The sequence below is a fragment of the Drosophila mojavensis genome, unplaced genomic scaffold (assembly GCF_018153725.1).
Source record: "Drosophila mojavensis isolate 15081-1352.22 unplaced genomic scaffold, ASM1815372v1 contig_136, whole genome shotgun sequence".
Classification (NCBI taxonomy): domain Eukaryota; kingdom Metazoa; phylum Arthropoda; class Insecta; order Diptera; family Drosophilidae; genus Drosophila; species Drosophila mojavensis.
The window spans coordinates 24,938,611-24,960,998 of NW_025318667.1; the positions used below are offsets into that span (position 1 = coordinate 24,938,611).

General features: G+C 32.6%; 1 protein-coding gene across 41 annotated transcripts in view; it reads right to left on the reverse strand.

Annotated features, from left to right (window-relative positions):
• Positions 1-3,860: 3,860 nt before the first annotated feature.
• LOC6584647 (voltage-dependent calcium channel type A subunit alpha-1) overlaps positions 3,861-22,388 on the reverse strand; it is a 64,243-nt gene continuing 45,715 nt past the window's right edge. For 14 of the 41 annotated variants that reach the window (XM_044011493.1, XM_044011488.1, XM_044011525.1 and 11 more), the window contains 10 exons: positions 21,529-21,540; positions 19,958-20,017; positions 16,227-16,438; positions 14,758-14,794; positions 11,376-11,497; positions 10,410-10,573; positions 9,383-9,583; positions 7,059-7,210; positions 6,451-6,677; positions 3,861-6,379 (listed from right to left, as the gene is read on the reverse strand). In XM_044011493.1, coding sequence (XP_043867428.1) covers positions 6,229-6,379; positions 6,451-6,677; positions 7,059-7,210; positions 9,383-9,583; positions 10,410-10,573; positions 11,376-11,497; positions 14,758-14,794; positions 16,227-16,438; positions 19,958-20,017; positions 21,529-21,540 — 1,338 coding nt within the window. In that variant the 3' untranslated portion in view covers positions 3,861-6,228. Of the gene's footprint in view, positions 6,380-6,450; positions 6,678-7,058; positions 7,211-9,382; positions 9,584-10,409; positions 10,574-11,375; positions 11,498-14,757; positions 14,795-16,226; positions 16,439-19,957; positions 20,018-21,528; positions 21,541-22,388 lie in introns of those variants that run through there. The other 27 variants (XM_044011515.1, XM_044011511.1, XM_044011507.1 and 24 more) reach the window with 15 other exon arrangements.

Below are 22,388 nucleotides of genomic sequence, written 5' to 3' on the forward strand. Positions count from 1 at the left end.
CAGCTGATTTCTATATTGTTACCAAGTTATTTTCTTTTTCGTCACAGTCCGAACAGCTGTTGAGCAGATGGGACAAGCCACAGTATTAAATTATCAGAGAACCTGAGCCCCTCCTCATTGGTGTATCTTTGTATCATTCCCAAAAAAAGGCAAACACATTGAGCTTTTCAACTAAAGACAGAATTGAATGGTCATGCCAGGTCGATTAAACATAATTTATTCATATTTCAATCAATAAAATTATGTTTTGCATCTCCTTCTAATTGACTGATTATTAGTCAGTCTACTTTTCATGAGGATATTTCAACTGTTTTATCCGAAAGTAAAGTCAAATCAGAGATTTTTGTGATTTTACGAACTAATATGGGGTCTTGTAATCATCCTGCTTGATTCATATTTCTTTATTTTTGAGCTCTGTAAAAACTATACAGGTTTTTTACATTCTGTATTTGTCTCTAGAAAATGTTCTGTTAACGAAATCCAGATTGCTAGAAAGAGAGGGATAGAGGGAGATGGAAAGATAGAAAGGGAGGGTGTGTATCCCACTGAGACAGAGGAAGAGAAAGAGAAAATAAGAAATGGCGGAGTTCATTAGATGATATCTTAGCGGAAAAACATGATTTTCCAAAAAATTGAAGCATGAAAAAAGTATTGCTCAATAAAAATCGAGTCTCTATCGAAAACGTGATATTTGCTTTCCCGTTTCAAATTGTTTTTTTCGGAGATTCTATTCGGATTATGGGTACCCAAATTTTGTTGGCCAAGATATTAGCAGCCTACATCAGCTCAGTTGCTCAAGGCTTACTGCGTGTCCATTCCCAATGTCATGTAGCTGTAGGTGATTAAAGATCTAAAAGTAATACCGTTATCCATGGCCCCATAATAAAAATAAACTCGAATTGGAATTAAGTTTTATAATTTTCTGGCATTCATTTCGTTTAGTTGGTATTATTATGTCATTCCTTTACTTTGTGTAAAATAAGAAAGTATTAATAGGTTTTATTAACAAATTTGTTGAAGGCAGGTATTTATGTTATATGTTTGTTTGTGTATATCTTGTATATAAATTACAAGTCGTTTTTCATTTTTTTTTTCTTTCATAATTAATAATTATTAAATTTACTTCAGTTATCTTTTACTCTAGCGTTTCTTAATATTATATTTAATATTTAAACTGTATTATTACTTAGTGTACTCAGTTAAGATAATTTATATATATATTTGTATATATATATATAATATATTATATATATATATATATATTATTATAATTAAATTGTTTGCCTTTACCATTTTAAGTTGATCTAAATTACGATTTCTTTGACTTCATTTTTTTTTAATTTTTAATTTTTTAATTTTTTAATTTTTTTTTTCTTTTTGCACTTTTCTTGTAAAAATGAAGAGCTGTTCAGATTTAGATTTAGATTTCCCATGTGACTTTCATTCCAGACAGTTATTGAACAAGCCAAATTTACAATTATAGTAGGAAAAAAAAAACATAGCGAATCGCCTCGTAACATCGTAATACACTAACGCCATCAGATGAGCAATAACATTTGGAAACAAGAAAGAGTGCTCTAGTCGGGCAAACCCGATTAGCAGATACCCTGTACCCACCTTCGAGCTGCTGTCAAATATACATACTAACTTTCCGCACATCCTATATCTACACACACACACGCTCACGCGCGCACACACACACTCGCACACATACACATACGTTCATATTTAGATACTAATTCTTAAAGCGTCTCCCAACTATGCATTTTTTCTTATTCTTATCTCAATCTTTCAGAACATAGAAGCCAAATGTGTTAATCAAATTGCAAAACAAAAAACTTTATATATATGTATATATTTTTATTGTTTATCTCAATGATAATTGGCTCTTAAAAAAAAAGAAGCACAAACTTGTTTTCAGTTTATATAATAGCACATATATCATTCTCAAATTTGTTAGTCTGTGCAGACGATTGGACGGACAGACAGACGACTTAGATATTTGTCCTGCTAAGTAGAATCTATACTCTGTCTGTAGCATATACAATACGCACTGTATATGCCCAAGTATATGCTCAGGGCCAGTCTGCCCATCTAGCACATATCCCAATATGAATAGGTACAAAGCATCAGAATGAATTGGCAGAATTGTTGGTGTATTGTTCGGATTAGTCTGATTATAATTACGAAACGTTCTTCATTTTTGGTTTTTTATTTTTGGTATTTACAACATGTGAGAGCTAAGGTCAGGAGCTTGGAAGAGTTAACCGAGCTCAAGTATGTCAAATATGCATGTTAAGATATTTAAGTACTTAATTATACTCGTACGCATGGCAAGAAGGGCATATGGACGTTGCTCTCCTAATGGGAACCCATTTATCTAGATGAATCTGAGATCTAACAACATGAGTCTAACAAATTTCTATTGAGATCTTAACTTTCTCTTCAGAAAGAAACAAAGTAGAATAAAAACGACTATTAGAATTGGAAAATTTTCAACAAAATCTATGAATATAACTAGGCCAATATTACTACCAACAAATATTTCGAAACTAAATTGAAATTACATTGTTAATTGAATACAAAAATTGAATTATTACAATTGATTTTATAGTTGATAATTTTGTACTTAATAGGTCGATTCTTATGTTTTTTCTTTGTCTTCCTCATGAATTTCTTTTTAACTTTTTTTTTTTTTTTTTAATTTTTTGTTTCTTTTTTGGCATTTGGTGACTGCATGGATTTGCAGATTGTTTGTGTTTTTTTATTTTTATTTATTTCATTTTCCTTTTTAATTTGGGCTAATTATTTTTTATGAAGCCGTTAGCGAGCGAACTGTGAACTCGATAAAATGATGCCTAGCTGAATGTCCGTACAGGAACATATCATTGTAGATATACTAAAGAGAGAGTATATATACATATGCATATACATATTCATATGCATATACATATACATATACATATACATATACATATACATATACATATACATATACATATACATATACATATACATATACATATACATATACATATACATATACATATACATATACATATACATATACATATACATATACATATACATATACATATACATATACATATACATATACATATACATATACATATACATATACATATACATATACATATACATATACATATACATATACATATACATATACATATTCATATGCATATACATATACATATGCATATTGAACTTTGTTAAGTCATTTAAAGTATAACAATAAAAATGTTGAGAGGGAAACGGTAACCCATAGATCTATGTAAATGTACATATTATTGGAGATTAAAGGCAAAAGGTCATATGCCATGGTTTTTCCTTTTCTTTGTTTTTCTTTCTTTTACATAACTGTAAATTTGTAATAAAGTAGGATTGATTTAGCTATGGTTGCTATAATATACACCATTCGATATATACTATGTATATATTGCATGTAACATCTGACACGGCACACATACAAGCATGTATTTACATATGTGTGCATGTATGCATGTATGCATGTATTGATGTGTGTATGTACGCAGTTGCATTGAGGCTTCATCATTAATGCTTGATTTATGCATGTACGTATTTCGCTCGCTCTCTCTTTCTCTCCCTCGCTCACTTTCAAATAGTCTATGTGTGTGTGTGTGTGGGTGGTGTGTGTAGATAATGTTAAAGTAGTATTAAACTAGCCTACATGCATACAAACTATTTAAATATCGTATCGTATGTACTATTTAAAGTCGATCCTTACATTTTGGTTGGTGTTTGCAGGACACTTATATATACATATATATACGTATATACATGCATATATATATACAAATACATATGTATATGTGTACATATATATTGTGTAAATTCGCAGTAATGCTCAGCGGTTTTAATTTTAACTTATTCTTATGGATTCATTTATTTAAATTACAATATTTGTGCGCTCTTCAATCCTCCCCCGAATCCCGCCACCGAAACATCTACATGTTGATTCACAGATTTCAACTATCTAAACGCTAACTGGTTTTATTTGGTTTTCGTTTTTGATTTGGAATGTTTCTAGTGAGTATATATATATAGTATATATATACATATGTATGTATATATATGTGAACTAGATGGCTCTCCTATATTTTGTCAGCAGGCTCTTTATATATATATATATATATGTATGTATGTATATCTGTTGTTGCTATTGGTTAGCTCCTAGGGAAAATCTATTGTCAGACTCGCTCAATAATGTCATGGCTGTCTATGTACCTAAATACCTATATACATATGTATGCATGCATATCCATTAATGTTCTTGTAAGCATATAGATGTGTTGTATATATGAATCGGAAAAGTATCTAGATATATGTATATAGAAAAGAACGGCATTTAGAATATCCGAGAATAATTGAAATAGCTATACATATGTACAGGAAACATAGACATAATTATATGACAGTGCATTCGCTTTATCTCTGTATGCAAGGAAGGAAGACAACAAATCGATCAAACCATAATATTTGTAGACCAGCAACATAAATTGGAAATATCTTAAGCTATATTTCTCATTCCATATATATGTATGTATATATATATATATTTTTTTTTTTTTTTACTAGTATGCACATGGAATTGAATCTAGCTGAATTTAGTTTTAGTTTATCTTTATATTTATCTTTATCTTTAGTATAATAACAATGGATCTTAAGACACTTATATGCGCGCATACACACACACCCACACACGCACACGCATACACATACAGTTGCAAAAAATTGAGACTATCACACACACGCACATATACACACATGTACAGACACACACACACAGGCACGCGCACATATCAGTATTTCAGGCATTAAATATCCGATTCATCCGCATTGGGGCTTTAGCTTTAGCTATAATATAATCGTAGTCGTAGTCGTAGATAAATACATTACATACAAAAATTTGATATCTACAATAATATTTGATAATATGCACAATCGTATAATAATAAAGATAGTTCGGCATTTAAATGTACATAATTGAATTATTAACTTTAAATATATATAAACAAGACAAAAACGCTTGCAAATGGATTACAGATCATCGAGTTATGTATGTAAATATGTATATATATATAAGTATATACTAAATAACTTACGATGTATGCGTGTAACTACATATGTATACAAGCATACCAACACATACGTACACTAACACACACACACACACACACACATGTAGTTTTATATATATAGATGTGCGCGTGTGTTTGTGTGCGTATGTGTGAGTGTATGCATGTGTGTATAGAGAGAGATACTACCTACTTAGAGCTAATTATGTCTACAAGTATTCGAAATATTTTTACGCCTTACATACAATACGTTTCACATCTTTTAATTTTATGACATTCGAGTTAATCCATTATTTATATATTTTTTGTTTTTGTTTTCATTTTGTTAAATATTTACTTAAATGTTTTGCATTGTTTTCTCTTTGACTTTTGCTTGTTCTTTGGTTTGAAGATCTTGTTTACATTTTGAAGCGGGCTTCTTCTGCATTTAAAGTGTGTGATACGAATGTTGTTGCTGGTCTTCGGGTGTTAGTTGTTCGTGATCTTGATTAGGTTTATTATGTTGGCAATAATGTTGCTCGATCGTCTCGCCAGATAACGCATATCCATAACTTGAGCTGGCTGCATTATAGTTGATGTCGTTATCTGAATAAACTCTCTGAATAGCTGAGACTGGTATTGAGATTGGTAATATCATTGCTTGATCAGTTGGTGTCATTGGTATTGCTATTGTTGTTGCTGTTGCTGTTGCTGTTGCTGCTGCTGCTGCTGCTGCTGCTGATCTTAGTTTCCTGCTTACAAGTATATCCGATAGAGGCGATGTTGTTCGTGTTCCGGGCAAGGACAGTGCCATTGGAACTGGCATTGTTAACAGTGAAGCATCGCTAGGCGAGTACTCGTAGCATGTGTCTGGTTGTAGTTGATTTTGTTCTTGTTGTTGTTGCTGTTGTTGATCTGTTAAGAATTGTTGCGATTGCGGCTGTCGATTTGGGTTTAAAGCATATGCTGATGTGCTACCTGCTGGAGCTGCTGCTGTATATCGAATACATTCGTTTCGTATCGTATCAAAATTGTGATCTAAGTTTGGTGCTGATAACGATGACCAATTGGCCTGATGCTATACCCAGATCTGTTCGTTCGGATTACGCGATCGCAATCAAAGCCTTTGCTAGCACCAATCCTCCTCATCCGAATCGGAGTGTCGAGTATTAAGTCCGCTCTTTGGCTTAAAACCATTTAGAACTGGAGATGGCAGTACACGACCCGTTCGGCCCATAGCCAGCGCTTGCTCAAATGACAACGGTGCTATATATTCCAGTCTGGGAGCAAACAGCGATTACAAAGCATTATTCAAGTGATTGAGAACATTGAATTGAATTGATCATATTACCTTTCTCTTTCCACTTCGCGCTCGCGTTCCCGTTCACGCTCGTACAACTCTCGTTCCCGGTCCCGATACTCGTAGCGCACGTCGTACTCGTGCAGCCGATCCCGGTCTCTGAAACGTTCCCGATCACGATCTCGCTCTCTACTACTATAATACACGTCTCTCGGATCCCGCAAGAGGTCGCGGTGATGCGGCAGCGAGTGAACACTGTGGGGTGTTGAGTGATGCGTCTGAAAACATGCCAAATTGAATATTAATCGCAATCCACGATAAATGACGTACGCAATATACATAAGGTCAAAAATTCATAATCAAAAGATCTATAGATTTATAATCTGCAAGCATTATATTAGTTCTTTGCAAGGTAGTGCCCGACTAGCAAATACCTGGTCTTCTGAGCAGGGTGCTGGTATTTCAAGATCGACATATCGATAAATGTAAAAAACAAAATATGAGAACGATATGCAGGACTAAAGAGACCCATCAAGATTGGATCAATATGGACTCTACCGCACCTCCTTCCGCTCATTACATGTATTTGCAGGAATACTTTCTACTCTACACTGAAAATGAATCCGCAAATTAAAGTTAGTTAGGTGATTTGCACTTACGTGGGTTGGACTCGCATTCAGCTTTGGAAAATTAATATTGGTTGGCTTTAGCTGAAGGGTTGACGGTTTGCTCGGAGTCGGTGGTAGGCGTCGTCCGATGCCAGCACGACGAGAGGCCAACGTTGGGTAGCTGTGCTGTACATGGGCGCCACCTGTGATAAACGGGGGACACACAGAGACGGAAACATATTAGTTCATTTTATGGTAGATCAGCGATTGTGTAACCAATTAAAATGTCATGATATAAGCAATGTATGAGCCTAAGAAATCTATCAAGGGCAAGAGTCATCAGAAACCAAACATGGTACATATAATGAAGATATTTCGATTGAGTGTATTCTTGCCCGAATGTTCAGTTGATATTGATATGGATATGGCTATGGATATACTATGTCAAGAGAAACTTTAGATTTTTGCATTTAGTCTGAACATTCGCGCTCATTGAACCAGAATGAACACTAAATAGATGTACAGGTTATATGTATATAAATATATATAACATATGCGTTAATTTATCGAATGTCCATGTTGAAAACAAAAATTAAAATCATATATATATAATATAATGTGCTAAGTATTGTTTTTGCATCAAGATGCAGATATACGTAAGATGATTCCGAGTAGAGGTAAACAATTGCGATAGCATGCATGACTGTGAGCTATAGATACAGGTTGAAAATCGAGAGAGTATTGAGTATATTCCAGACAGAAAGAATGAAACTAGGATAAACGTAACAGTGCAAAAAGTACGAAATGTTTACATGTATATATATATAAATATACATGTATATGTATATGTATATATAGTATATAGCAACTGCAGCCTGAATGATAACCATGAATGCAATTCATTAACTAATTTTTTTTTTCTTTTTTGTCTTTTCTTCTGCAAGTGGAAACGAGAACAGCATCAACAGTAAGAACAGCAACAACAGTAACAATATTAACAACAACAACAACAATAACAACGACAAAGACAACAACAACAACAACAACTAAATAGAACATAAATCCACCCACGTCTTTGACTCGAAATGAGGGCAAAAGAAATATGAAATGAGGAATTGAGGAGTCCCCTTAATGCAGCTGACGCCTAAACAGATTTCATATTGTCGTCGGGCATAAATCAATGTCAAATTAAGATAATGTTGAAGCACATAGATTCTTGGTCAGTTAATTGGGCATAGACGAACAGTGATCTAGCATTGAGTCAAGTATACCCCACCTACATATGGATATGATGAAACACAAGTTAAATTTGCAAATGAATTTCAAACGGTTTCGTCTTGTTCGTCGTGAGTCGCGCAAAGATCCATGAACATAAAAAACTCCCGCCCCTCTCTTTCTCTCTCTCTCTGTCCCACTCTCCCCTCTCTAATCCTCTCTATGTTTGGTGTGACGAAATAATTTCTAAATTGTATATATATATATACATATATATATATATATATAAATAATATAATATCCATATATATATATATATATATATAGTCTTAAAGTTGTGCTGTATGCATATAATATCTTACAACCGTTTAGTGAAAAGTTATTTCTTGCCAAATTATTTTCGTGTCATGGGATGAGGATGAATGTTTGTACATAGCTGAGGCTGTGGCTGTGGCTGTAGTTGTAGTTGTAGTTGTAGTTGTAGTAGTTATAGTTGTAGTTAAGTGTATGGGCACTAGAGAGATGGATTTATGAAATGAACGCTGCTAATACGAGTATTTGAGTTCGAGTACAAGTACATACATACATACATACAAAGGTATATTGTTGAAATGGTTCAAATGGTGAAACGCTAACAAAACTGAGAGCTGAGAGTGTATGTTTATGATTTTTTTAGTAGTAGCAGTAGTAACAGTAGAGTAGTAGTAGTAGTAGTATAAGTAGTAGTAGTAGTTGTTGTAGTTGTAGTAGTGGTAGTGGTGGTAGTGGTGGTAGTAGTAGAGTAGTTAGAATAGAAAACTATTTGATTATTGAAAGCTTATAATGGAACGTCTCATGGCATGACAATACATGTACATGTTAAGCATTTTAGCAGCTGTGTACGAGTAAGCATGTCTGATATTTGATAATTGATATTTGATATATATATCTGATGTTGAGATGTTTGAAGAAATTTGTGTAGAAGAAAGTAGTACTAGCATTATATAGAAAACATGTTGTTGTTTTTTCGTGAGAGTGTAAGTGGTTTTTTTCTTTTTGATTTTGGTATTTTTTTTTTTTTTTTTTTTGTGGTGTGGTGGATATATATTTTTTGATTTGATTCAATTTGGTTTGAATTGTCAGCTTTAGTTTTTGGTTTTTAACATGTGCCAAAGATGTACCCATATCAATCCCATAACCAAGTCTGTCTCGTTCACGCATCTCCTGAAGTCGAGCGGGACTCGGCGATCGTGATCTTTGACATAAACTTGTTGTCCCATATGTGGGATAAGGCAGTTGAGTGCGTTTACTGCGAGACAAATGACCACCATAACGAGAAGGCGAGGGCGAACGGGCCGGACTTGTCGATGCTGACCATGAACCTATATTGTACATATAACAACAATAATAAAGAAAAACAACAATAATTAAGGATGTCGGGGCACAACAGTTTACGTATCGTAAAAATCGTTTCGTATTTGTTTCTTTTTTTTTCTTTTGTTGCAATAACATTTTTTTTTATTATTATATTGTTTTTTTTTTTTTTTATCATAAAGCAAAGTTCAAATCTAATTTCGGTAAATAATAGCAAGAAGAAGAAAAACGTAATTGAAAATCAAACAAAGAAATAAAGTGAATAAAAGTCATCATTGAATGCTAATTAACTGTAGACATATAATCATAATGATGTATTTACTAGGATACTACAACATTTGTTTTAGATAAAACTTCGGCTGGTCCGAATTCGAATGTATGCACTTTGATGTTATCGTATATAACATAAGTGATCTTTTCTCAGATGTGATTTCGTACACGATTGGGCTTCGTTGGATACGTTATTGGTTAGGATTAAGATTAAGACCGATACACCTATGGGAACGTATTGGGTATAATTGAAATTTTAATCTTAATAAAAAGAACGGTATTCAAGCAATCATAAAAACGCATTTCTAAGCTTGGCAGACATTTTTGTTTTCTGTTTTCTCTTTATATATATATATATATATATATATATATATATATATATATATATATATATATTTTCTGTAGTGGGATCAAAAAATGTAATGGAGCGCGTTCAAACAATAAATATATATTTATATTAGTTTTAGCGATCGGCTCACACATAAAAATCATAAGTGCATTAAATATACATACATATTATACATAGATAGGTATAGAGAAATGTGAAATTCAACTGTTAAATACCTCTTGGATACCGTGGATGATTGTTGCCATGCCTAGGATGCCGAGTCTCCTTGACCATCTCTACAACATTAGATACGGTATCGGAGAATCCGATATCATGATGTATGTATTGATGGCCGCGTCGTCTTGGACTTGGCGATCTGGCCAAAGGAGAACCGTTGTGTCTGCAAATAGATGACGAAAGCAATTAAAGATTTGACTTGAGCTATGTGAAACGGATTTTCGCATATACGATAGTTGGCAGACTTGATAGGATTTTATCATACATCAATTATCTTAAAGTCTTTGTAAGATGGATAAGAATGTAGAAGAGGTAGTCTGAAAATTCTTTGTGAAAAGTACAGAAAACAGACAAGTAGAACTTAAACTCGATCGATCTGATTATGATCCATGAGCAACTTGGGCTCTTGTTAACGCTCTTAAAGTCAGCAAAGGAGTAATTAATATTTGTCTTGAGATTGCCGAAGCAAATTTTAATTATAATGTTTTCTGAAAGCTAAAGGTGAAGTGGAGCAATGTTAATTTCTGCCAACATTTCTGTATCTGTTTGTATGTAGATTATCGCTGTCTAACATTAAATTAATGACTACGTCTGAAACGTCTATTATATTTGTATTTCTTATATTTCCTAAATAAGCAATAGTCATGCCGAAATCTCAGTAATCTTATCTATCATCGATACTACCAGAAGGTCATTATCTCAGGATTAATCATTTTCATGCCCGCCAAACTCCAGTTAGGATAACAAAGCAAAACCCGATAATGTGACGTCAGAACAAAGCTGTTAGTTAACATGAAACAGCACTACTGATTATGTTAACAGTAATACTGATCCAGATCTGGATAGACTGACTATATTGAATGCCTAGTTATATGGAAATAAACACACTGTTGCTAGCTCATGAAGAGCAGACTTCTTAATTTCGAATAAATTTGGAACTGAATTTAATTTGTTGATGAACTAACCTCGAGCTAGGCGAATGCCGATGGCCATTGATATACGAATGTCCAGGATGTAAATGGCCAGCATCGGGACCGGTCAGCGACTCCTGCGATGGATGTCTCGACGAGTCTTGCAGATCCAGCATCTAGTTAAGAAACGTGTTTGGAGCAGTTAGTGAATGGGTTGGAGAAAAATGAATGATATCATTTGAAATCAGCCGCGGCATGGACACCCGAATACACATTCAAATATTTGATGGTTTAGTTTCATTTTCGATCTGATTGCTTCGCAAGCTGACGGCATTCAAATGAATTCATTCATTCCTTAATTCCAATGGGGTATATATATGTATATATAATTTGATTTTATTTTGGGTATACAATAAAAGCTACGAATGTTACCAATGCTCCGTACTGGAGCGCAGGGAATATAATATAATATAGTATAATATATAATATGATATATATACGTATAAACAAAAGCGACAAAATGAATAGATTCACATACACATATATATGGGGATATGTGAATGTATTCGTTTTGCGTGGGTATTCGTTAGGGGATATACATATACATATAATATGTTAATTAAGAAAAACAAAACAAAACATAGGAACAGAAGAAGAAGATACACATACACATATATACACACATACATGTATGTGCATGTATGTAAGTCTATGTGTATATTACTTCACTGCAACAAAATACATATCCAAATGCGAATTTCAATTGCACTAGGTTGAAGTATCGAAAGGTTCTTAAATGCAGGATAACCTAGTTTAGGGCGTGAAACATTTAAACAATTTCATACACTACTTAAGAGTATACATGTATGTTTACATACTTGAACACTTTCAAATTAATTTAGATCATTTTTTTGTTTTTGTTTTTTTGGTTATATTTTTGTTTCTGTTTTTCTTTGTACTTTATGTTCTATTTGTTTTTCTAGCTCATTTAAGTTAGTTTTCTTTTTTTTTTTTTAATTTTTGTATTTTTTTTTTTCGAGTTTTTCATTTTTTGTCTTTTCTTTCGTTTTATTGATGTGCCAATCATTTAATACCCAGATTCATCTACATATTGTCCTATATTTATGTAAAACCAAGTGATATATTGTTCAACTGAATCAAATATAAGTAAATGTGAAGGATACGAAACTTAAATTCAATAATATACAGTTATAACTGACAAATGATGTTACATACTACGGTTGTCTATTCATATTTACATACAGTTAGTTGAGATATATACAGATATGCTACAAACAAATATGTACATGTGTGTTGTCTAAAACTCTGGATCTACAGATATATAGTACATCAATACAAAAGTTAGTTCGATTCAAGCAGTGTACAGTTCAAGGTAAAAACTAAGCGTGTGTGAATATTTACAGTTTAGCATCTACATATCTAAGTACATATATAGATAGATATATGTATGTATATATAGTAATCTCATGCAATCTACGAATAGTTGTACTAGTTGTGTGCGTTTGTTTGTGGGGTACATATATATATATGGGATTATTCTGTTGGTTTCTGATTTCAAGTTCTGGTGGATGTGCAGCTGAGCCAGCGAGTGACCTGTCCAAATGTCCATCAATCAGGTAATGAGCCCGACTTACTTACCACGCTTTAACTAACCTACTTCATGGACTTGCAAACAATAAACGATTAGGTAGAGTTTTCATTTAAGTGTATTCCTATCAGGGCGGTTACCAAGGCGGCACCAAAAACTTTGTTCTTTTGTGTTCTTCGAGGAGAGTGTGTGCACGAATCGGCACGAAAATAGTTGATAATAGTAGAAGAGTATTTAATTGTTGTTTTGTTTCATTTTCTTGTTATGAATTGAATACGTGTTTAGAGTTTGAAACTACTTAAGAGTACAATATAAAGGTCCTAATTTATCAACAACAAAAAAACGAGAAAAGAAGAAGAAGAATTTAATTTCCGTATTGGCAAGTGGGACACAATAACATGTACTATAGTTATAAGAATAAAATGCTTCTGCTTTAAAATATCCTAAGCACATTACTCTATATTAACACTAGAACTGCCCGAAGTCAGAGCACGTGTACACAATTATTCTGCAAGTATGCGGCCCTTACTGTCTGATACCCGCTCAAGCGGTCGCTTGACTGAGAATATTGTTTCGATTTATCTGCAACCGTGCAATCCGGAATTATACTACTTGACTTGAAAAGTCAAAAGATTATAGGTTCAATGTGGGCGTGGCAAATCGGACATCACTTGAATAATTTTTATGCGCTTGTCTATGGAAGTTGGAGACCTGGAATTTGGTATTTGAATCCGAATTATACGACTCCCAAACCTTTATAAAGTTAAGGCACTTGAGTCTATCAAATTTATGTTCCTACTCGAGTAGGCGTGATAAACCGTAAATAATTATTAGTTCGATAGCTTATAGCTTGATCTGGTTTAGTTTATACATTGATCTTATCAATGGATATTGCAAGAATTCCAAGAATTCAAAAAGTACAATTCGGTTGATCTCTTCTATTGACAGATCAGCAGCATATCTATGGTTCGCCCATTAGACTCTGGTAAATGGGAGTAGTTCTGTTTACTAAAGTGAACTGGTTGAACGGGTATTATGCAGTCGAATGTGCCCGACTACAAAGTTCTTGATTGTTTTTTTTTTTTTTTCTATTTAACAGATTTCGCATGGGTTGCTTTATGACGAAGGCTGCAGGGATTTCATTAAGATTATTTTTGAGATCATATTTCGATTTAAAAATTTGAATTATGTGTCTGCCAATGCCAATTCGCTGTGAGAGCAGTGCCAGGCGAAGCTCTGTTAAATTGCCGAAGGAATGCTTACGTACATGTAAGTAATTAAGTACTTATACATACGATCAACGATCAACGATCAAATTACAACATTTAGTATGAATACTAAGCGAAGATTTGCTTCTCTAAACTGTTCAATAATGGCTATGCGACACACACACATATATATAAGTATACACATATTGGGATACATATATATGTATATATATGCATATGCATGTGTATTTAAGGTATGTATGTAAGTTGCTAAATTGCTTACATTAAGTTACATCGCACGCATGTACATACATTTAGTTCTAGATGTACACACATTAATACTTATACTGTTACATACATACATTAATTTATACATATATAAATATATATATCAAATATTTATATATATAGTTGTGTATGTAGATGAGTGAGCGTATAGTTTCAAAGGTACTAGTGTTTTACTTCGACTTAAGTAATTTTGGTTTTTTCGAACAACATTTATATCGGAAACGGATTATGGACACAAAGAGTATTCACATATATTCATAGAGATAATATACACAATTATTGATTCTGGTTTAAGTTTTTAAATTTGATTGATAATTTCATTTTGGTTTACCGCTTGGAGTTTATCAAACTTATTCACCTTTTTGTTTCTGAAATTATTTAAAAATTAGAAAAAAAAAACAATTTACTTATGTAAATGTACAAAGCACAGAGAGTTGTTAGTGTTTGTTTGATTGTTGTTAGTGTTTGATTGCTTGCTTGTTTGTTGTTGTTATTGGTATTGTGATTGTTGTGTTATTTTGTGAGTGAACGAAAGGGAAATTAAATCAAATATCCAAAACAAAAGAAGTCTTGAGAGTCTCAGCAGACCTACACATAGCATATCATATGATTTTTGGAATTCACTTATTTATCATATATACATATGTATATGTATGTGGTAAGTCTGTTCTTTACATTATATAAGTATATAATATGTAATAGATGGCAAATGGCTGATTCAGGTGAATACGAATCACATATATATGACATTTATGTGGGATGCATATGTATGTATGCATATGTATAATACATTTATGTATGTATGTATGGCATGTATTACATGTGCAGCCAGTGCAGTTAAGAACAAATTGATTATAAGCTTTGGAATACAGAAATCTGAAATAGAAGATGTATCTTCATTTATTTGTTGGGTAACGGTTATTATGACGAACACCTAGAGAGTTCTGTTGAGATCTACATATGTTAGTTAACTTGAAGTTAAGCTGGCTATATCAGAGACCATGGATTTGTAATTCGATATCTCAAGTTAAGATCTTTAAATTTCATTAAAAAGGGGATCTTGGAATCATCGGTTTTTTAAGTACTCTTGGATAACACAACACTATAGAAGTTTAAGTGCAAATGTTTTCTGGAGTTAAAAAAAATAAGCCTCGAATGCAATAAATACATTATGGTTCAAGATTCGATTTGTCATGAGAAAAACCAATAAGGAAACTAGAATCCCTTTGGTTATTGGCTTATGTCTTAGAAGAGTGCATTTGTAGTAAATAATTAGCTTAAGTAAACATCATTTCGATCCTAAACGCTATAAGGATATAAGCAAATCCTGAACTATGTCAATCGAATTATGATTCCATCTTTCAAAGATTTAATAATAGACATCAAATATACAGGGTATACGAAGAGATTGGGTTAAGTTCTTTTCTATAACAAAATGCGTAATAGGTGGAGAGAGCAATTGAAGCAAGTAAGTACATTTGATAGAGGTAAGACGTAAGTCTTTGTTTCGCTATAGATATGGAGTTCAATCAAGGAGAGCTTCTAATGAGCGATACGAATGGATATGACCTTTACAGCGAGCTGGTCATAAATGTACCCAGAGCAAAAGGTAAAGTTCTGGCTGACAATGAAGACTGGATGTAGTGATGTATACATAAAGATGAGTGATGGCCGATGACTGATGACTGATGACTGATGATTGGTGACTGATGAATGATGACGACGCGTGATGAATGGTAACGTTAGCAATACTATGCACTTGACATGTTAAAGTTAAGGTGTTGTTTGTTTTTAAATTACCTAACTGATCGCTTTCTGATCGTACTCCGACGTGCTAGTGTTGCCAAACTGTTGTGTTCGACATCACCATTAGCGTGATAAGTGCTTGCTAACAAATGTGTCTGTGAGTTGGCGCCTCCTTCCCCATTTGGCTCAAAACTTATCGAGCCCTGACGCGATCCTCCTTTGTCAAGGGCTGCCATATCGAGCAGGCAATTAAAGAATGATTGTTTCTATTTTGTTTCGTTTCGTTTCGTTTCGTTTCGTTTTGTTTTTGTTTTCGTTTCGTTTTGGTTACGTTTTGAAGTGCCGTTCGTGCCAGATTTGAGGTTCGTTTATAACATTTTGTTTGTTGTTAGTTATTTGGTGATTGTTTCATGAGTATATAGAGAGGTTTTGAGTGTGTGTTTGTTATTATTTTGTTGTTGATTTTGGATTTTTCATTGTAGTTTCATTGGATGCGATTTGTTGGTTGGTTCGTTGATTGTATGTAGATAGCGAAACGTTGTTGTAGCGAAACAAGTTGCGAGTTCAATTTTCGGTTTTCAGTTTTAAGTTTTCATTGTTGTAGATTTGTTGGGTGAGTGGTGAGTATAAAGAGTCATGTTTGCATTGCAACGCATTAGGTTTTTTTTTTTTTTTATTTGTGTTTAAGCATTAAAATGGAATGTAAGAATTATTATAGAATAATTGAAAATGTAATAAGTAGTTACACAACAAATTAAAGATACATAACCAAAAAGATTTAATTATGTATATAGATATATACATATATATGTATATATTTATATATATTAATGTATAGCTGTTGTATTTTCTTTTTTATATTCTAAGAAATATATTTGTTTACGTAATATAATAGATATATATGCATTTATATGTATATATATAAGTATGTTTATATTATAGTAGTATGGGCAAATAGCGGGTTTTCTGCTGATTTCTTTGATACGTATATGTATGGAGTAGAGTATACCATTCAGAGATGTTTAAAGCTCTATGCATTTTAGAAAAATGTGTGTATATATATAGATATATATATGTGTGTGACAGTGTGTGTGTTTGTGTGTGTGATGCTTTCTCATATAAAACGAGTTTTGATTTGGTTTTATATTGATGTTTTTTTTTTTATATGTATATATATATTTCAATTGATGTGGTAAAAACATGCGCAAACATTTTTACAACTCACTAGGTTTTTGAAGAAAATCTAAGAAGTATCTGTGTAAATATTTGAATATGAGAATTATGAGTGCCAATTTATAGAAAATGTGGACCGGGCAAGTAAATAGAATCAGATATTTGCAAAGAAAATCGAATATCGTATTGAGATTGTTTTTTAGTTTTAGCTTATCGCTTAGCATGGTGTGGATGTAATCTAGTAGTAGATGGTAAATGTTCAACACAAAAGATAAGTATCGAAAAGATATCTAAGGTTGCATTTTCATCACACTTTCAGTTTATTTATTATTTTTGGTATTATTAATTTTTTTTTTTTTTTGTGCATGCCAAGGATTTCAAGTTTGTTTTTTATTTATTAGTTTAGTTTAGTTTAGATCTATGGTTAGAGATTAGATATGCAAAAAGTTGAATTGGTTACCTAACTTAAGACTTATGTAGATGGGTTTGTTTTGCATGCCTATCGTCATAAATAGAATGGTATAGGAAACTCAACGGCACAACTTGTGAATCAAATAAAAATATATGGTAAATATAGGACATTTGCCATTGTTGTTTTCAAACTCGTACTAGTTCATTTTTTTTTTCTCCTTTTTTTTTTTTTTTTTTTTTTTTTTTTTTGTATTGTTATTTAATCATTTTGTTAATTCGTTATATAATTTGCCTCGTCTTCAAATCTAATTCGACGGCTGCCATCCTAGGCGCTGCATATATAGTCTGATATTGTCCTAATTAGATATACTATATATGTGAGTGGTTATGTATATATATATTGGGTATATATGTAGGTTAATAGCTTGCAGTACAATGCATCTCTATGCATACAAATATGAAACGGTGCAAAACTCGATTCGAAAATTGATTAAATTGTGCGATATTAACAAGGCTCGCGAATGCAAATCAGCAAAGATAAATCATACAAACTAACATAGTTCTAGTATTATCATTGTGGACTTAAAGAGGGTGCTGCTCTCCGGCAGCATGGCTCAAGCATACACTCGAAAAGGGCATACTTGCTGCGGAGGGCAAAGAATGATCTAAATGGGTCTAGGTGCGATTTCAATTTCGATTCCGATTCAGATATTTGCCAACAGAAACTATAAAAATCAAGTTAGATAACAAATTTCAAATTTGAATTTTGCCGTTATGCTATGAAAAATCATATATTATATAGTGTATATATAAAAGATTCGTCAAGCCGGTGATAATTATCAATCTATTGAATGGTGTTCTATTGGGCTACCCTTGCAGAGGAGTTTTTTGACTTGAGTTAAGATCTTCATAAATATTTTATATTCTCGTTTACGAAGTCAGAAATATGTCTATGGCTAGAGCAATCATTGCAATTCAAGTTACAACCTGGAAAATTTTAGGTACATGACAAATCAGTTAGTTAGATATACCTTTATATATATTCTCGTCCATTCATAATTGTATAAAAAGTGGAATATATATGTATATGTATTTGTTTAGAAAATTACTTAGGTATATAAAGATGGTATAGCTATGCAAAAGCTTTGAAAGCCATTGACGGGCCCATCGATAGTATCAATGGACAATAATTGTGGCCTTGAATCGATGGATTTCGTTCGATGTTTATTAATCGTAACATTCAGTCCTTCTGAAGCGACGATTGTACTCTATCGATAGTATCGATAATTAAAACGATGAGAGAAATTATAAAGTGATGTAACTATCATAATTTTTGCAGCCCTATACAACGTTAATCGAGATTTAAGTACTCCCATCAAATGTATCATTTTTCGTTTCATGTTAACCTCCTGCAATTCGTGAACGAGTATTGGGCAGTCGGTTGAGCCCGACACAATATCATTTTAACAAATTTCAAAAGCACAAAAGTCTAATATGTCTGCAAGGGTAGATGATTTGGTTTTCTTCTTATATCTTGTTTTTACTCAAGTTTTTTGCACAGATGTTATATAGTAATCTAGATAAAATATGGTTCAATTGCTGTACATTGGTTCGTTAATATTCGTAATTATGATCAAAAGGGGGAAATAAGTTGAAAATTTCTATTAAAAATCGAGTATATTCGTGTGTCTCGGTATCGGTATCGGGCTCGGCTTAGGCCGTTGGCAATCGGAATATTTTGAAGGGTTGGATTGGATATTGAAGCTTTGTTCGAGCCTAGTAGATTGGTGAGCGAGTGAGTATAACAAACAAGTAATTTGTGTGGAGTTTTGTAAGCGAAAACATAACCATTGCATTGTTAAGATTTGTTACATAGGTGTTCTAGTTGCAGCTGTAATTGTAGTAGTTGGTTTTGTTGTTTGTTAACTAGATATTTAGAAATTAGTAGCTGGGTGTCTATGAAGAAATCGCATAATGCATGTAAACTAGTGTGGTAGGTTGATTCCTATATATTTATATAGAATTATAGTTTAGTTATGCACGTTCCTATGCGAGTATGTACACATGCCTCTAGCCGAAATTGTTGGTATTTGTTACTTGCAGAAAGTTGTAAAATGGCAAAAACGGTGATATAGGAGAGCTTATTAAAAGGCAAAGTAAAATCAAGCGAAAGATATTTTGTATTTAAAGAGATTATATACCGGCTCCTCGACGGCCGTTGGGCTATATTTACGATCATCATCATCTTCGGGCTTCTTCCGCTACCATTTGCCCAATTATCCAATTACAAGTATTCAACGACAATTTGCAAATTTATGTCAATTTGTCAGTGTTAATTTATCGATTGTTTGTGCATTTAACAAGAATAAAACAATGTATGTAATTTAATTACTTTCTTACTCTCTTAAGGCGCTCAACGAATTTTCGATTGGTTTAATGAATAGATTGTGACTTTACAATTATAGTATATGCTTTTTCTATTGGGAACGTGATCAACCATCATAAAAGAATGTAAATAAATATAAATAAATACATAATATACGAAATAGAGAATCTCTTTTGTTTTCGCTCTTAGCTCAAATAACTCAAGTAAATATTGATATTTGTAGTATTATCTATGAAGTAAGACAATCAATGAATTAATTAATTCTACAATTACCTAAAAGAACAGCAAACATACGAGAGTCAGTTACAAACTTGACACTCCAAATATATGTATATATGTAATTATTTATCAACTCGTTTAACTCTACCAAATATATGTATTTGACTACGAATAATTGTTTCGCTTTCGCTTTCGCTTTCGCTTCAATTCAGATCGTTTTAGATAATTTGATTGCTTGACAAATGATGTTTCTTCCGAACAATGCACCACGATGATTTTCAGATATTAACCGGATATTAGTATCATATTTTCCGTTAGCCAATTCGACTGCCCTCAACTGCAGTCAAAGTGCATTACTTGGGGAAAACACACAAATGTGAAATACAAATGAAAAGTGCACGACTTTTTCCATCACTTGGCTGAACTCATCTGCTCTCTCCTCTTTTTGTGTATTTTCCTAACTGATGGGGAGCTACGAAAGGCCTATTATCATTGAATAACATTTTATAATAGATTCTTCTTAGATTCATTTGATCAAAAATTTGAATATCGCTTAGGAAATGGCCGAAAGGAAAATATATTGAAATTTAAAAAATTAAGGATAAAATATTTGGGGTTTACTTAATGCAATTTAAGAACTTGCTGAAATACGAAAATATTTGGGATGTCTTAAGTTGAAAAAATTTGGAAAAAGCTTTTTTCTTTTAATTTTTTAATTATTGATTGATTTTATCGACTACGAAAAATCAAAGCAATTTAGTTTAGATGAAACCTAGCTTAGATCAAGATAAAAGAAATAAAATTAGTTTATTCATATTACATATCTCTTTGAGTGAAATTATCCCTACTTTAGATAAATGCTCTAACTAGCTCAGATGAGCTTTCCCACTAAATATTAGGGATCTTCTGATCCCATTAGTCACAAAACCTCATTGAAAGTAGTTTTTATTTGCTGTGATGGAAAAAGTTGAAATTGTGTCACTTATCAATCGGAAATTTCGTTTCATTTGCTGATTATGTTTGGTTCGAAAAGAAAAGTATGCGAAAAGTATGCAATGTTTTTTTTATCGGTTGTTGGTTTTTGTATTAGATTAGATACATATGTGTCTCAACAGATACATTTACAAATGTGTTAAGTGTGAGGTTGCATATAAGTTGATTATATACCTCCTTCCAATTCTGCTTTTGTTATTATTAGTTAAACAAAATGATCAGTATTTGTTGTAGTCGTACATTTAATTGTATTGTTTTAAGTTATGTTCGAGAGTTCATTGTTAAAAAACATATGAGAAGAGAAATCATAATATATATTAATCAAATATTTTCATTGAATTAAATGTGCTTATTTGTAGGCGATTTGATGGCCTAGATTGGATCTTAGTAATTGGAGTTATTACATTATACTTTAGATTAAGTGATTTGATTAGATTTTGGTTTAGATCGTGTTTTTATCGAGCTTATATACATATATATCTTGTTAATTGCATTGCTGATTCGAGTTTATAGATGATGATTAGAAGATCCAATCCAAGCCAAGCTAAATCATATATTTAATATGCAATGTCCTTGTAGTTGACCTACAGTGTTCATTTTTTGTTTGGCGTGAGTTGAGAATACATGAAATGTATTTCATTTAAAATGATTAGACACAATCTATACACATATACATACAGCTGTGTGTACATATATATATTCATACTTGATTAATGACAGTTAAACAGACAGGACACAATCTTGAATGATGGTGTAAGAGTGACAGAACTAAATAGCCAAAAAAAATATTGTAATTTATTGACGTCTTGGAAATAAAACTTAAGCTTTGCTTTTATACCTAGGCACGATTATCGATATTCATGATTCACAGATCCCTTAAAATACGTATTGCTATTTGATCGAAAGCGACAGTGAGTTAGACTGTGATACTTAAGCCCTGCGATGGCGATATCGATCATTGAAATTATTATTAGGCTAAGCAAACTGAATCAGCCCTCGGGCTGATTGCTCTTATTGATATGCGGAAGTACGAA